The sequence below is a fragment of the Hylobates moloch genome, unplaced genomic scaffold (genome assembly GCF_009828535.3).
Source record: "Hylobates moloch isolate HMO894 unplaced genomic scaffold, HMol_V3 SCAFFOLD_3, whole genome shotgun sequence".
Taxonomy (NCBI): Eukaryota; Metazoa; Chordata; class Mammalia; order Primates; family Hylobatidae; genus Hylobates; species Hylobates moloch.
Genome location: NW_026652278.1, coordinates 11227235 through 11239503, shown reverse-complemented (window position 1 = coordinate 11239503; position 12269 = coordinate 11227235). Strand labels below are relative to the sequence as shown.

Below are 12269 nucleotides of genomic sequence, written 5' to 3'. Positions count from 1 at the left end.
CTTTCCTCTGCACAGTGCCCGGGATGTTGCGAAAGGTGCTGCGGGAACCATGTGAATTAATACACAAGACCCTTGGCTGTGAATAAAGACGGTTTTTCCTCCTGGCAACCTACATTTTATAAAGCACTCACTTGCCCTACATTGGGTCCTACCAGCGTGTCTGGTCTCCCTGGGGTGGAAGATGTGTGGGCCGCAGCAGTCCCGCCAGCCTGTCCTGAGGGCTGTAGCCTGGACCACACTCCTGAGGCAGAAGATGGGGCAAAGGATTGCACCTGCTGCCAGCTGGGGCGGGCCAGGACTCAGCTCATCTGAGTGCAGTTCCCTTATCTGTGAAACGAAGAGGGTGATCTGTGGGTCCTTTCAGATCCTTCCAGCTCTGGCATCCCGAGGTCCTGTGAACGGAATGGTTGGCTGATGTACAGCGACTGTGTTATTAGAACTCAAAACTGGCCACCGAGGGACATAATTACATGTCATATAATTAAATAATAGCTCCCATTCAAGCATGTGCCTTGTCAGGGCTATGCTAGGTCCTCTGAGTGTTTCATCTCCCACTCAGGTGAGGGAGGGTCAGCCGTATGCACACAGCATCCCTGTATAGCGGATGTCTTCCCCTGATTCCCCAGTGACACGTGGAGGTTACGAACCTCATGCGCCATCTCACAGCAGATAAGGGGCTCTGGTGTCAGAACCCAGGCCTCCCCACCTCCAAGCCCAGCTGCCTTCCGTTCGGAGCCAGACTGCTCTCTGTGCAGGTGCAGTGAGCTGGTGCCTTTGTGCGCCTAGCCTGGGGCAGGCCCTTAGTAGGTGTTGAGTGAAAGTTGTCGCTGGACCTGCTGGTGCTTAGATGTGTGCTGGGGCAGTCCTGCCAACCTGTCCTGAGAGCTGCAGCCTAGGCCACGCCCCCGAGGCAGAGGATGGGGCAAAGGATTGCGAGTCAGTGGGTGATCAGTGGGGGCAACATGGCAGGAGAGCCGAGGCAGGTCCATTCTGACAGTTGCCCACCTGCCTTTCAGGGACATTGATCAGCATTGAGGAATGCAGCTTCTTTACTCATTCTTGCTAGGAGATTGCCAAGCCCAGGGAAAGGCCCGTGTTGGGGCCTTGGAGGTAATGGGGGCCTCCCTGTGCCCTGCGTGCCTACACCTTTCCTCTGTCTCCCAGGACATGGTCCCCAGGCACTGATTGTGGCACTGCACCTGGGGGCCCGAGCCATTGAGCCAGGGGTATGCAGGTTCACAGCCACCAGATCCAAGCGCCAGTGTCCTCGCCAGGCACTCATTGTGCTCCAAGTGGCTGTTTGTGGACAGCTGTCCTCACATTGACTTGGAATGGAGCTCAGTGCCCAGCCTGGCTGTAGAGCACACAGTGGCTTCCGTTTTCTTTGGGCCCGCCTCTGGTTTTCGTACACACTGTCACCTGCTTTTGTCTCCAAACAGGCCATACGTGGGTGCTCCCTGTAGCCACGGGAGACTTCCTGGCATGGGGTGGGGCATCCCAGAACCCAGCTGAGGCCCTTCCCAGCCTGGGGCAGGGGCACAGGGGTGGGTGTCACCATGGCGTGTGAAGAGCAGGAGGCTGTGGTTGCCTTTTCCTGACACCTGCTATGCCCTGGCCAGGTGCTTACAGACTCTCCGTCTTCACCCGCACAAGAATTCCCTGTGACAGCTGATGACAGCACGCTGTCTTAGGTCTGATCACATGGCTATCACATGTAACCATAGACCGGGTACCTGTTAGCAACAGAAATGTATTGCTCGCAGTTCTGGAGGCTGGGAAGTCCAAGCTCCAGGCACTGGCAGATTTGGTGTCTAGTGAGGACCTGCTTTCTGTTCATAGACAGCACCTCCTCCCTGTGTCCTGACATGGTGAAAGGACACACAGTCTTCCTCAGTCTTCTTTCATAAGGCCACTAATCCCACTCATGAGGACACTGCCCCCATGAGCTCATCACCTCCCAAAGGCCCCACCTCCTGATACCATCACGTTATATGAGGATTTCAACATAGGAATTTTGGGGACACACACATTCGGACCAGAGCACACAGCAAGTTGAGGGCCGAGCCTTTTCAGGCCTGGGTCTGGCTGCCACAGGCACTCGGGCCCTCTTGGGCCGGCTGCTCCCTCTTCACAATGTGAGTGTTTCATGTTTCAGGACCAGGGAACAAACAGGTGAGACCACTGGAGATTCTGATACAGTCCAGGCAGAGGCTGCCACTGCACCTGGAGGCCCTGGAGGCCCTGGCCATCGAGCCAGGGGTATGTGGGTTCACAGCCACCAGATCCACGCCCCGTTCGTCCCAGGCTGGAAGGACATTGGAAAGTTTGGGACCTGCGTAGAGCCAGGTGAGGAAACATGAGAGGACGGCCACCTCACCTGCCGACAGTGGCCACATCTACAGGGAGAAGATGGCGACCTCACCTGTCCACAGTGGCCACATCTACAGTGAGAAGATGGCGACCTCACCTGTCCACAGTGGCCACATCTACAGTGAGAAGATGGCGACCTCACCTGCCCACGGTGGCCACATCTACAGTGAGAAGATGGCGACCTCACCTGTCCACAGTGGCCACATCTACAGGGAGAAGATGGCGACCTCACCTGCCCACGGTGGCCACATCTACAGTGAGAAGATGGCTACCTCACCTGTCCACGGTGGCCACATCTACAGTGAGAAGATGGCTACCTCACCTGTCCACGGTGGCCACATCTACAGGGAGAAGATGGCTACCTCACCTGCCCACGGTGGCCACATCTACAGGGAGAAGATGGCGACCTCACCTGCCCACGGTGGCCACATCTACACTGAGAGGACGGTGACCTCATCTCCCCAGGGTGGTCACATCTACACTGAAAGGATGGCGACCTCACCTGCCCACAGTGGCTGTGTTCACATGGGGAGGACGGTGACCTCATGTGTCCTGTGCACCTTGGATGGAGACACCAACAACCTCTCAGGGCCCCAACCCTCTGGACGCACATTCACTTCCCGTAATGACCTTGCTGGAGGGGCTTGACTGCACTCCACATCCACACAGGCACAGTGGGCCATGGATGGACCCTGGAATGCTCGGGGCTCCCACAGACCCCAGGCTGGTGGCTCAGCCCATTATCCTCCCGGGAAGACAGGGGTATAACCAAGCCCCACAGGTGTTGTCCTGTTACAGATGACATTTGATAATAATAATAGAAAAATAGTAACATTGTGGGGGGTGGTACTAGAGACAGTGACATTGAGGCACAACAAGGTTAAGGAGCTTTGGTCAAGGTCACCAAGCCGACTAGTGGCAAAGCCAAGGTTTCCGCTGCTTTTTATGACTCTGGACTCTTTGAAACTGACCTCTTTTGAATCTGACATTAAGTTAGTGGTCTGTTTTCATGCTGTCTTCTTTAGCTTTTAAAGAAAGCACTTTTCCAGAGTGTCTCATTTCACGCCCGCTTATAAAGGATGAGGAGTGGCCCCAGGTCACAGCTGGTGTTATTTCCTCCATTGCTCTCTCCCTCTGCCTTCAAATGAGCGGTTAAGTCAGTAACCGGCTGAGCCCTTGTGCCGATGCTGGGGCCCTGCCTGGGGGACTGTGGCGTGGCGCCTTGGTCGGCAGCCCACCAGGGAAGCTCCCCAGCAGGACAGCACGTGGGGACATGGCAAGGAAAGCTGCTCATCTCTAGCTGACACGAGATAAGTGACAGTCAGCAAAGCAGGACAGAGAGGTACATGTCGGCCGGGCATGGTAGGCCATGCCTGTAATCTCAGCACTTTGGGAGGCCGAGGTGGGAGGATCGCTGGAGCCTGGGAGTTTGAGACCAGCCTGGGCAGCATAGCAAGACTGCATCTCTACAAAAAACTTAAAAACTAGCCAGGTGTGGTGTCACGAGTTTGGCTAGCTACTTAGGAGGCTGAGGCCAGAGGATCACTTGGAGCTCGAGGTTGCAGTGAGCTATGATAATGCCACTGCACTGCAGCCTGGGTGACAGAGCGAGACCCTGGCTCTTTAAAAAAAAAAAAAAAAAGGTGACATGTGGCACGCTCTGGACCGCCCAGGGTTGCTGAAGTCCCAGCTGTCTGAACCGCCCCCACAGCACAGTGGGGCTGTCACTCCACCAGTGCTCCTGGGTGCCTTCTTACTTCTTACCCTACCTAGCAAAGCCTCCCCTTAGGTTCTGCCCATCCTAAATATGGCTCTGTCACTTAGATGCTCACGAGGCGCACTCTGCTGGGAACAATTTGGTTTATGTAAAGAGAATTTAATGTCTTCATCACTAAGTGAGTTAACATGGTCAGTAACTGTCTGTCCCCACAATGCCTCAACGGCACTTTTCCTTCTTGGTTTCTGGGAATTGAAGAGAAGTTTGAGAGCAGACTTACGAGAGCAAGATAGACCCCAGGAAGCAGAGGAGCACAGCCCCACCCGGCGGGGGTTCCTGGGGTCTCTGTGAGATCCTGAGCACCCACCGGTCTGAGGACAGAAGGCAGCCATGGCACGGGCCTCCTGCTCTCTTGCTGATCGGTTTTGGGTTTGGTTTCTTGAGCTGTCTGTTTTGGACCACATCAGAGGAGGGTGGGCACCAAAGGACAGCCTCTGCCTGGCACTTCTGTAGCCCTGATGCAGCCCTGATGCCTCACGCCTCTGAGGTTAAAACCCCCATAGGAAATTGGATCTCAAAGGCCCATGCAAGCTTATCCTCAAAGCCCATTCGTTTCTGTGGCCAAATACTAAAGCGTTGCCCACCGGAGATTTAAGAATGAGGATAGGCCCAGATAGAAGCAGATGAGGTGAGACAGCCCAGTTCCAGACTTCCCGATGAGGAGACGCACCTGTGGCACCTGTTACGATGGAGTCCCTGAGCCCCACCCCAGCCCTGCGGAAGGAACTGCTGCTCTGCAGAGGAAGGGGCGGATGGAGGCAGAGTCTGGGGTGTTAATGAGTGTCTCAGGTGTGTCTTAGGCTAGACAAATTTGGGAAATGTTGAATTCATCATGGACTTGCTCTGAGCTGCCCACAGCAACCAGCAAACTGCCACACAAAGACCAAGTACTGCTTTATATCTTGTTACCCTACTTAAAATGGACACCTTTTCCCAGAATAAATATTACTAACTGAAGATTACTATTGATGTACTTAGAGGATACAAAGCCATGCTCCCTGTGTAGGAGACCATCTACCCGTGATGCGGCAGCTTAAGAGAAGAGTCTGTGAGTGCCTGCGCACACCTCTGGCCCTCTGGGCGCCAAGGATTCCTGCCCACAGTGAACTCACTGGGGGATGGGGGGAAGGAAGGGAGGATGAAGAGGCGCCAGTGCGGGGACTGGCAGCAAGTGCTTCTGTGAGAAACAGTCCAGCAAGGCTAAGAGTGTGGCCTTTGGAGAAGGTAGGGTGACATCAATGGGTGATGTCGGCTGCCCTGTCCTAGCTTTCTCCCTTTCCTGGGAGCCCCCTGTCATTTCTAACACATTTGCTTTCCCTCAACTTGGGCATTTTATTGCCCAGCACTGGTGCTATGGCCTGAATTGTGGCCTCCAACCCCCAGTGTGATTATTTGCAGGGAGGACCTTTAAGGAGACAGTTAAGGTTGAATGGGTTCATACGGGTAGGGCCCTAAGCCCATGGGGACCAGTGTTCCTATACAAAGAGGAAGAGACCAGGAGTGCTCACAGAGAAAAGGCCATCTGCAAACCTAGGAGAGAGGCCTCAGGAGAGACAAACCCACTGATGCCTTGACCTTGGACTTCCAGCCTCCAGCACCGTGAGAAATAAATTTCTGTGGTTTAAGCCGCCCAGTCTGTGGTCCTTGGTGATGGCAGCCCAGCAGGCTCATGTAACTGGGATACCCTAGTGACCCTTTTCATCTGATGAACCACGGGTGCTGACTTTGTCATCAGACTGAGCCAGAAACCTGGAGCCCATGTGCAAGGCACTGTTCTCCAGGGCATTGCCCAGATCTGTGCCAGTGGAGACATGAGGTGGAGGAAGTGTTGTGTATGTATTCATCGGGGGTCCTGGTCCTTCCTTACCTCTATGTCCGCGGCACACCCCACAGTGGCTGACGTATAGGAGGCACCCCAGGTTATTTGTGGAATGAACAAATGAATCACACAGTTGATTGCGTCTGCATCTGTCTTCATGCAGATATGCCGTGTGGATGTTTAGAAATGCAGTAGGGGAGCAGGGAGGCCGGGCGTGGTGGCTCACGCCTGTAATCTCAGCACTTTGGGAGGCTGAGGCAGGCGGATCACTTGAGGTCAGGAGTTTGAGACCAACCTGGCCAACATAGTGAAACCTCATCTCTACTAAAAATAGAAAAATTAGCCAGGCATGGTGACACACACCTGTAATCCCAGCTACTTGGGAGGCTGAGGCAGGAGAATCACTTGAACCTGGGAAGTGGAGGTTGCAGTGAGCTGAGATTGCACCACTGCACTCCAGCCTGGGTGATGGAGTGAGACTATGTTTCAAAAAAAAAAAAAAAAAAAAAAAAAAAATCCAGTAGGCGAGCAGGGAGGACTTCGAACCCAGTTGGACCACAGGAGCCCTTCTAGCCCTGTGAGGGACCCCGTGGAGCAGCCTGCTCTGGTGACCAACACAATAAGACAGCCGTTCCCAACCAGGGAGGATTTTGCTGCCCCACTCGCCCCCGCCAAGGGTACATGGCAATGTCTGGAGACAGTGTTGGTTGTCACATCTGGGGTAGGGGGTGGGGCCTACTGGCATCCAGTGTGTGGAGGCCAGGGATGCTGCTAAGCATCCTACATGGCACGGGACAGCCCCCGGGATAAAAACCTGACTGGCCCCAAACGACCATAATGCCGAGGATAAGAGACCCTGCAGCAAGATTAGGTTTCCTGGTTCATGATGAGCTAATGAGAGCATGTCAGTTCTAAAGAGGAAAGCCATGCTAAGCAGGCAGGGAGCTCTTTCTTCTGGAGGAAGCAATGAGCAGATGGTGAAGCTGAATATCCGCTCATTGTTGCATGATAACTGCTGACGTTTGAAGGGCCTCCAAAGGCTTCCTTCTGCGGGCTGCAGAGGCACGTGTAACGGCCTGAGAGGGAGAAGGTTGGTGTTTGTGGGCCTTGCTTTAGTAATGACGGGATAGGCTGAGGCTCGTTCTTCCTCCTGCCAAGGGCCATTTGAAAGCACCTGGTCCCCCTCAGCATCCCCTGGTCCTCTGTGCCCTCCGTGTATCCAGGGGCCATTACAGAGCAGGAAGAGGAGGTCTCTGCTGGTGGGAGGATGGGGTACTTGAGAGTACTAGGGCCTAGAGGAAACAGGGAGTTGGTTTTAGAAAGAAGAGAGGCAACACCTTTTGAAATGAGAAGGAAGCAGGAGTGTTTGGAGAAACCATTTGGTAGAAAGAGCTCCGTATTTAGGGTGTCTGCTCCAGGTAGGCCCTGGGTGGAGAAGAGGAGAGTGAGAGGCTTGAAACCAGGACCAGCTCATAGACGTGCTTTCAATCCAAGCGTTCATTGATCCTGTAAGAGAAAGTGTGACCAGTCAAGGGGGAAACAAAGCTAAGGCCAGTTCCTAAACTCAAGAAGCTTGAAGTTTTCTTGTGTTGTGAGCTGAATTCTCTGCCAGGCACTCCAGGAGAAAGGTTGCTGATGAGCAAAGCTTGGTCAGCACTCTGCAGAATACTCACTGCCCAGAGATGTGCAGTCGGGAGCATGAATTGCTCTGAGAAAATAGACAGGAAGAGACCAGTTCAGGGGTGAATTGTGCATTTCTCAAACCTTGTTTGTTTGTTGGGGTGAGAGATAGGGCTCCCTTATTTAGCAAATGAAAATACAGGGTGCCCATTAAATCTGAATCTTAGATAAACAAAGAATCCTCGAGACATGGGACATACTTATATTAAAAAAACATGTTCATTTATCTGAAATTCAAATCAGCTGAGCATCCTGTCCTTTGTCTGGCAACCATGCCAGTGGCAGAAGGGGACTGGGGGCACATAACACCTGTCATGAGGCACACATTGGAAACGCCGTCCCAGGTCTTACCTGTGCCAGCTCCGTTTATTCCTCATTCTGCATCCTCCCAGTACTTAAACCTGCAGACCGCTTTATCGTGTTTGCCCTCTTGTCCAATGACACACTTTTAGTTTTCTGGCAAATCATTTTCTGGCATCCTTGACTGCCTGGAGCAGCTGTGAACTCAGAAATGCATGAAGGATGCTGCTGGGTGCCAGTAGAACCCAGAGTAGCCGAGCCAAAGCTGGGGCTGGCCGGATCCCCTTGGGCAATAGGGTGGTGGCACCTTTGAGCATCATTTGGCCAACATTTGCAGCATCTGCAGTGTGTTTGGGAAATAGGAGTGACCTCCTTGGCTGGCAGTGGCTGATGAGGTAGACAAGCTGAGAGGAGGCAGCTGGGAGAGCGGTGAGACTAGGCAAGAGGCAGGGCCAAGGATAGGCAGGCAGGACTGAAGGACAGGTTACAGGTGATGGCTGGAGTGGCACGTGGCAGATAGCAAGTGCCACTACAGGTGCCGGGGGCCTCCGTGTACAGGCTCCCCTGATCTTCACAGTGGCTCCGAGGAGTCAAGAACAGGCTTGCTGGTGGCCGTGGCTGGTATTAATATTTATGGAAGGCTCCGTATGCCTTCCTGCAGGATTTGTCTGTCTTCCTGTCCCACTCCGGCCCCTGCTTTAGCCACACTGGCCTCCTTGCTGTTTCTGTAACACACCAGCTGCTCCTGCCGCAGAGCCTTTACTTGCACTATTCCTTCTACCCAGGATGCTTCCTCCCCAGGAGTCCTCCTGGTTCATGCACTTACCTTGATTCTGGCCTTTGCTTAGATGTCTCCTCAGAAGATCTTGCCTGACTACCTTATTTTAAAAGTGAAACTCTCCTATCCCGGCTTTATTTTTCTCCTTAGCATGTGTCACCCTCTGAAATTCTGTACATTGTTTGTTTGTTTTTGAGACAGAGTCTCTCTCACTCTGTTGCCCAGGCTAGCGTACAGTGGCGTAATCTCGGTTCTCTGCAACCTCTGGCTCCCAGGTTCAAGCGATTCTCCTGCCTCAGCCTCCGGAATAGCTGGGATTACAGGCGCACACCACCATGCCTGGCTAATTCTTGTGTTTTTTTAGTAGAGACTGGGTTTCACCATGATGACCAGGCTGGTCTCGAACTCCTGACCTCCAGTGATCTGCCTGCCTCGGCCTCCCAAAGTGCTGGGATTACAGGCGTGAGACACCACGCCTGGCCCTGGTGGTTTATTCACTATCTTCCCCTGAAGAATGTGACTTCCAGGAACGGAGAGGTTTTGTCTATTTCTGTTCCTTGTTGAATCTGGTACCTAGAACCATGCCTAGTCCTGATTAGGCACTTGGTGAATGTTTTTGAATGAATACTCTGAGCTGTTCTTTAATCGGTCCTCATCACCCCCATTGTACAGATGGGGGCACTCTGGGCGAGCCTGGCCTAGGTCTTGAGCTAATTACGGGTGGGTCAGGATCTGTACCCAAGTAGTACACCCAGTGATGGGCAGGGGTGGCCTGGGGCCGTGGTTCGTCCACCCCTACGCTGGAGGGTGATGTTTTGGCACAAGAGGAGAGGTGCCCCAGTGCGTCCTGTGTCTGTAATTGATGGCTTTGTCTCTGTTTCCTCAGGATGTGGCTCTGAGACAGTCCCTGTCCCTGATGGCCCACGGAGCGACTCGGTGGAAGGAAGTCCCTTCCGTCCGCCGTCACACTCCTTCTCTGCCGTCTTCGATGAAGACAAGCCGATAGCCAGCAGCGGGACTTACAACTTGGACTTTGACAACATTGAGCTCGTGGATACCTTTCAGACCTTGGAGCCTCATGCCTCAGACGCTAAGAATCAGGAGGGCAAAGTGAACACACGGAGGAAGTCCACGGATTCCGTCCCCATCTCTAAGTCGACACTGTCCCGGTCGCTCAGCCTGCAAGCCAGTGACTTTGATGGTGCTTCTTCCTCAGGCAATCCTGAGGCCGTGGCCCTTGCCCCAGATGCATATAGCACGGGTTCCAGCAGTGCTTCCAGTACCCTTAAGCGAACTAAAAAACCAAGGCCGCCTTCCTTAAAAAAGAAACAGACCACCAAGAAACCCACAGAGACCCCCCCAGTGAAGGAGACGCAGCTGGAGCCAGATGAAGAGAGCCTCATCCCCAGTGGGGAGAATCTAGCATCTGAGACGAAAACGGAATCTGCCAAGACGGAAGGTCCTGGCTCAGCCTTATTGGAGGAGACGCCCCTTGAGCCTGCTGTGGGGCCCAAAGCTGCCTGCCCTCTGGACTCAGAGAGTGCAGAAGGGGCTGTCCCCCCAGCTTCTGGAGGTGGCAGAGTACAGAACTCACCCCCTGTCGGGAGGAAAACGCTGCCTCTTACTACGGCCCCGGAGGCAGGGGAGGTGACCCCATCAGATAGCGGGGGGCAAGAGGACTCTCCAGCCAAAGGGCTCTCCGTAAGGCTGGAGTTTGACTATTCTGAGGACAAGAGTAGTTGGGACAACCAGCAGGAAAACCCCCCTCCTACCAAAAAGATAGGCAAAAAGCCAGTTGCCAAAATGCCCCTGAGGAGGCCAAAGATGAAAAAGACACCCGAGAAACTTGACAACACTCCTGCCTCACCTCCCAGATCCCCTGCTGAACCCAATGACATCCCCATTGCTAAAGGTACTTACACCTTTGATATTGACAAGTGGGATGACCCCAATTTTAACCCTTTTTCTTCCACCTCAAAAATGCAGGAGTCTCCCAAACTGCCCCAACAATCATACAACTTTGACCCAGACACCTGTGATGAGTCCGTTGACCCCTTTAAGACATCCTCTAAGACCCCCAGCTCACCTTCTAAATCCCCAGCCTCCTTTGAGATCCCAGCCAGTGCTATGGAAGCCAATGGAGTGGACGGGGATGGGCTAAACAAGCCCGCCAAGAAGAAGAAGACGCCCCTAAAGACGTAAGTTCAGGGGTGGAGGTGGTAAGGATCAGAGGCGGGGGTGCGCATTGGCTGTGACCCTTGGTCATGTGCCTGGATAACCTTCGACTGCCCTAACCTTGCCCCTGGGTGCTGTGATGATGCCACGCTTACAGCCGTTGCACCAGGCAGACAATGTACGTGTTTTCCTTCCTCTCTGCGGTCACAGTGGTGGCATTTTCCCATCCACATACCCCTTTGTGTCCTTGATCTTTTGCTTTAATAAATCAACGGTCTAGAGCTTTACTTGTAGCCAAAGACCTGATGTTCAACTCCAGAGCAATCTGGGAGATCCCATGGAAGGGGAAATGTCCTTAGAGATCTGGTCGATCTCCCTGTTGGTGACTGACTGCTTTTTGGAGAAGCTAGGAGATACACCCTTTAAAATATTAAAATTTATAGTACTTGTTTCTGCCTGTTAATGTGACATTAGCCCAGGAGGCCCAGGAATGAGAGATATGGCCTGGGCCCCTCCCTGCTGCACTCCAACCAGCCCGTAAGAACACCCCTCTTTGTCTCCTTCCTTCTCTCCAGTCATCTTTTGTAGACAAAGTCCCTGCAAGTTCTGAAGAGACAAATGGAACCTGAAAGTGGGGAGCAAATCCCCACAATCCCCAGGAAGCCATTAGTCCTTGGCTCTGTGGTCCCCAGACACTTGACAAGGCCAAGTACATCGTGCTTAAATATCAAACACCCGTGCCTCCAGAATCCACCCCAGGACCCAGCTCTAACGTGGATGGCTGCTGGTCCTTTATTCTTTGGCCCCTGTGGTTAATACCTTGGCGATTTCCTTACTCTTATGGGAAGTATTGTCAATAATTTAACAAGGCTGAGGAGATCAGTCTCCCAGGGGCAGCAGAACAGACCACAGCTCTGGCCCCTCTGGGTCTGCCTGGCACGAAAGAGACAGAACGACATGTTTACCTCCCATTCTGGGCTCCCCCTAACATTGAACTTCTGAGAATAACCCAGGGCCTTCTGAGAGGAGGTCTCTACAGCAGGTTACCTTAGACAACCTGCCACTGTCTAGTGTTGGCTGGAGGCCATCCTGGCCAAAATGGGGACTTTGTTTTAGATCAGTTACCCAGCTAGGTCCTTCCCAGAGACCCTCTAGAATTCATGCTGGAAACTTGATTTCAAGCCTGGAATAGGAGAAGTCTGCAATGGCTAGACTGCAAGGCCATGCTCTCTCATCTGTGGAATGAGAGCCAACCTTAGCCACCACCTCCTCCTTCTCCAAGATATGTTCTGTGTCTCATAGGCGTCCCCAGTCACTTTCTTGTTTGAATATCAGAGCTAACAGGGGTCAGGGAAATTTACCCAGCTGTG

At 53.2% G+C, this 12269-nt stretch overlaps 1 protein-coding gene across 4 annotated transcripts in view; it reads left to right on the top strand.

Moving 5' to 3' along the window:
• TACC2 (transforming acidic coiled-coil containing protein 2) overlaps positions 1–12269 on the top strand; it is a 219467-nt gene that overhangs the window by 165246 nt on the left and 41952 nt on the right. For all 4 annotated transcript variants that reach the window (XM_032176099.2, XM_032176119.2, XM_032176105.2 and 1 more), the window contains one exon: positions 9611–10922. In XM_032176099.2, coding sequence (XP_032031990.1) covers positions 9611–10922 — 1312 coding nt within the window. The remainder of the gene's footprint in view (positions 1–9610; positions 10923–12269) is intronic.